Source organism: Brassica napus, chromosome C3 (assembly GCF_020379485.1).
Source record: "Brassica napus cultivar Da-Ae chromosome C3, Da-Ae, whole genome shotgun sequence".
Taxonomy (NCBI): Eukaryota; Viridiplantae; Streptophyta; class Magnoliopsida; order Brassicales; family Brassicaceae; genus Brassica; species Brassica napus.
In genome coordinates, this window is record NC_063446.1 from 42795584 (window position 1) to 42799946 (window position 4363).

The 4363-nt window shown below is 34.7% G+C and overlaps 1 protein-coding gene and 1 pseudogene across 1 annotated transcript; one reads left to right on the forward strand and one right to left on the reverse strand.

The window, feature by feature from the left end:
* Nucleotides 1-1134: 1134 nt before the first annotated feature.
* LOC106387837 (signal recognition particle 9 kDa protein-like) lies at nucleotides 1135-2638 on the reverse strand. The gene is made up of 4 exons (XM_013827761.3): nucleotides 2407-2638; nucleotides 2120-2188; nucleotides 1542-1635; nucleotides 1135-1432 (listed from the first exon to the last, which is right to left on the reverse strand). Exons 1-4 carry the CDS (start codon nucleotides 2476-2478, stop codon nucleotides 1356-1358), a joined length of 312 nt encoding a protein of 103 aa, XP_013683215.2. The 5' UTR covers nucleotides 2479-2638; the 3' UTR covers nucleotides 1135-1355.
* A 92-nt stretch (nucleotides 2639-2730) lies between these two features.
* On the forward strand, nucleotides 2731-4020 carry LOC106383825 (annotated as a pseudogene).
* Nucleotides 4021-4363: the final 343 nt, after the last annotated feature.

Here is a 4363-nt window from a genome sequence, read left to right on the forward strand (position 1 = left end):
CCCACCCATTAACTCTGAACCCTAGTGTCTAGATTAATTAACCCTAGGGGTATAAGTGTATATTTACTTCTTTTGATAAAACATTTAAGTCTATTTTGGTCATTTTTATTTTTAAGGTCTATATTTGTGTCAAAAAAATTTTTAGGTCTATCCTTGGAAATTTTTCTTAACCATATAATAAAAATTTAGATTTTTTATATATGTTATATTTTGAATTTTTTTAAACGGCTATAAATTACTAAAATTGTTAAAAGTCTCACATTCAAATTTTTGATCCATAGTTTAATTTTTTTTATGAAAAAATACAAATGATTACAAAATCATATAAGTAAATAGTCTAATTTAATTAATTATTAAGATTAAAAGATATATATTGTTTTAAATTAAACTATATACCATATAAAATACATAAATATTTTAGTTTTAAAATTTATTTTAAACAATTTTTTTTATAAAACCTTTGAACAAACATTGACAACTTAATTTTTTTTAAATATAAATTATTAAAAATATTAATCCTACAATGAAAATTTTGTTATCAGTAATTCAAAGTTTTTTATATAGATGATACAAATGATTAAGAAAAACATATGAATAGAAAGTATCATTTAATAGATATTTTAAAAATATACTATGTATGTTAATATGATTTAAATTTAATTATATATCCTATCAAATAGAAAAAAAATATTGTTTGGATTAATAAAACTGATTTATATGTTCGCACTAATTTAATTACATATGTAATATAGTTACTAACTTTTAATTATTCAATATATGTTTATTACTTTATAATATGTATTAGCATTATATACATAAAATAATTTTTATATATAAAGCCTATCCTGGGCAAGATCTAATCTAGTATATATATACAGGCGTGAGATGAGTTTCGTTTTCAGAAAGTCATCTTTCGGTTTTTCAGGGTGTTTGTGTCAAAATGCATGAGTACTAATTTATCAATTGTGATTCCAATTCAGGACAAGTCTCACGAAAGCAAAATCTTATCACTATCTATGATTAAAGACTGATAAATATTAGTTTGTCTGTTACTTGAGAATAAAGGAGGGCTTGGGAGAAAATGAATTGAAGCCACACAGACTGCCATATTACTGAGAGGACAGACAGAAAGACTGGATGATAAGATGGTTACATAATTAGCATTTTCGATGAAAGTTGGATTTTTAGATCCAAAGTCAGGTTAAATTAGAACAAATATTTAATAATCCTATCATCACAATTCCCATCTCAAAATATCTTCCCCCATAAATGGATCAAAATCTTGATACCAAGAAAGAAAGAAAGAAAAACAGAATCGATGCTCAAAAAAAAAAAAAAAAACAGAATCATGGGACTTATTGCTTCCTTCCGCTTCCTTTCTTCACAGATTGTGTCTCCATCTGTTCTTTCCCGTTCACTTCAGAAAGATCAACTGCATAAATAGAGTCAGAGTAGAACTTCATAGAACCATAACACGAACATATTCGACTGTGAAACTTCCATTATCTCTTTAATGAAGATTAAAGAAAAGAAGATGTTACCATCAGGTCCTCTGGCCATGAGGGTGAAGAATATGTTATTCAGTTTCTCCATCTTCCTTGCTTCTTGTGCTTGGTCCGTCTTGAACTTGAGACACTAAGATTAAAGAAAAAAAAATAAAAAAAAAATACACAGAATGAAACAAGAGGGGAACAACAGGGAGGAGCTAATTAACAACAGAGATTGAGGCAATTCTCTGTCTCAAACTTGGCGTAGCTCAACGCATAGACCTTTGAGTAACAAACACAAACATGCTTCACCAAGGTAAACTGCTACCAGTAGATCTGCTTATTTAACTCATGACCCGGCCAATACATAAGAAAATTAGGAGATATAGCAATCACATTCACCAAGACAAAACCAAATTAACCACATGAAAACACCAACGTAAGGATAAGTAGAGTAATCCATCCTCATGGAAACCTAAACTACATTCTCCAAATCAACATCAAAACTATCATTCAGATCAGATATCAAACATCAAAATTCCATACAGATGCAGTTTCAATCAACAAGTATCTATTATAATATACATACATACGAGAAGAAGCGATCATAGAGAAGTAGACAGAGTACCTACCTCTTTGTTATCAGTAACCTTGAGAACCAACTTGCCATCACAATGTCTATACTTGACAACATACCGAGTCTGCACCACAAACATCCAATTCATTAGAAAACAAAATTACTGCATTCTGGAAACGAAACATGTAGATTGCCTTGCCTATTTCAAATCAATCATCAATGTTTATCGAATCCTCAATACGAAAAACTCTCGACGGATCATAATCCAAACAGTTTAAATCTAGCTCAAAATCTCCAAAGCAACTGTGACGAACGCAATCGAGAAAGATAAAGATAACTTACAGATTCGGGATCAGCTTTGAAAAGCTGAACAGATCGATCTACGAATTCGTCCCATGAAACTATGTAAACCATCGAGATTCAGCTTAAGCTAAGAACGGACTTGGAGCTACTGAATTAATTGCAATCTCTGGGAGAATCAACAAAAAATTAACCACGACGGAGAAGCTGAGAGGGAGTTTAACTCAATATACCCCACCCTCTCTTCAAAAATTCTTATTTCTCCCCATAATAAAATATATTTTCTATTTTATTTTCTTTTAAATGAAAAATGTGGTCAAAGACAAAATAACCCTTAGTGAAATAGCTTAATTACAAAGATCCAACCTTAAAAATCCGACCGACCCGAATCTTATCCGGTTTAACCTAAACGATGGCGTTTCTCCTCTCCAATTGTCCCAATCTCTCTCACTCGTCTCATTTCACGCCTTCTTCCCAACTCTCTCTCTCTCTCTCTCTCTCTCTCTCTCTCTCTCTCTCTCTCTCTCTCTCTCTCTCTCTCTCTCTCTCTCTCTCTCTCTCTCTCTCTCGCGACGGCGAACCGATTCTCTGCAAATTTCTTTTCATTCACAGACCTTCAAAGCTCTAAACCCATTATCTCCTTCATCAAATCATCCCAAGTCAGAATCTCACATCTTCATTTCCCTAATTCAGTCTCACGCCATTCACGACGGCTCAACAAAGAATCCACCCCAGAACTCGTTTCTTGGTTCTTCTTTGTTCATCTCTTTCTTCTTCTTCTTCTCCTCCAATCTCCAAAGAAGAAGCCATCCTTCAAGCAGAGACTTGTCTCTCTTCGGGTCTCGCCAAACCCCTTAACAACCCCAAGCTCGCTTCCCCAAAGCTCAAGAAACTCAAACAGCCACGATTCCGTCTCGAGATCCCGATACTCGACAACGACTCACCTTCCTCTCTCTCACAGCTCGCGTTTCCATCTTTAGCGACATGCCCACCTCGAGACGAGGCTCCAACGTCGTCAAGTTTCTCTTCCTCTGGCCAGACCCTTCTTTCGTGGAACCTACAGTCAAAGCTTTCCGCTCTGAGATCTGCTGACGTGGCGGTTTTCATGGCTCCCGAGAGATCGCAGCTGAAGGATGTGAGGATATCTACAGAAGGTTTCGCCATGAAGCCTGTGGTGATGATCAATCCGAGATGGTTGTTCGAGGAAGACAAGAGTGACTTCATTGGTTCCTTCGATGTGATTTGATTTAAGCGTTTACTGGTTTAGAAGTGAGAGGGATACTGAGCAAGAGAAAAGAAGTTATCTTTAAGTGTGTGAGAGACAGTGTTGTGACTTGTGAGTGAGGAGAAATTAAACGTTCTCACTGAAGAAGAAGAAGAAGAAGGGGATGGGGCTTTGAAAGTTGTCTCGCAGTTCAAAGCTAGGCCGTCAATGGAGGAAGTTGAGCTTGTTTTGTATAACTTGATGGCTATGAACTCACTTATCACCAAAATCAGCTAAGTTTCTTAAGGATTTGGTTTCTAATATCGATGGGAAGAAGTAGTTGATTAGTGAGAATTTTGTAGTGTATTCTTGTTCTGTTTTCACTTTCCATGGAATTAAGAGATAATCATGTTGGTGTTTTTGATAAAGAAAACGTAAACTTATTGAAGCTATTTAACCATCCTAGAACAGGCCTTGAGAGAGTGTTGATGTGTATTGAATGCTATCTGATGTTGCTCAATCCTCCTTGGCTTATATTTCCACATATGACTTGTTTCTTCCAATCATAAAGCATTTGCTTTCGTCCTTTGTTGCATTCTTGCTACGCCTTTTGACGTACTTATCTGCTTAGGATGCAAAAAAAAAAAAAACATAAAATTACTCAAAAAATCTTTGTTTCTTGCAGGAAATCAAATCAAAGATCTAAATGTTATCTACCGAAAACCATCGAGTGAACAGTCATTAAACATTTCAAGTTGTACATAAACTTTGCTGGATTTCCTCCCCAGACATGCC

Excerpts from the sequence above, each read along its gene's own strand:
- LOC106387837 (XM_013827761.3), bottom strand. The coding sequence starts at position 2,478 with ATGGTTTACATAGTTTCATGGGACGAATTCGTAGATCGATCTGTTCAG. Across the intron at positions 2,189-2,406 it reads TCAAAGCTGATCCCGAATCT|ACTCGGTATGTTGTCAAGTA; the intron begins GTAAGTTATCTT and ends TTTGTGGTGCAG. Across the intron at positions 1,636-2,119 it reads AGGTTACTGATAACAAAGAG|TGTCTCAAGTTCAAGACGGA; the intron begins GTAGGTACTCTG and ends CTTTAATCTTAG.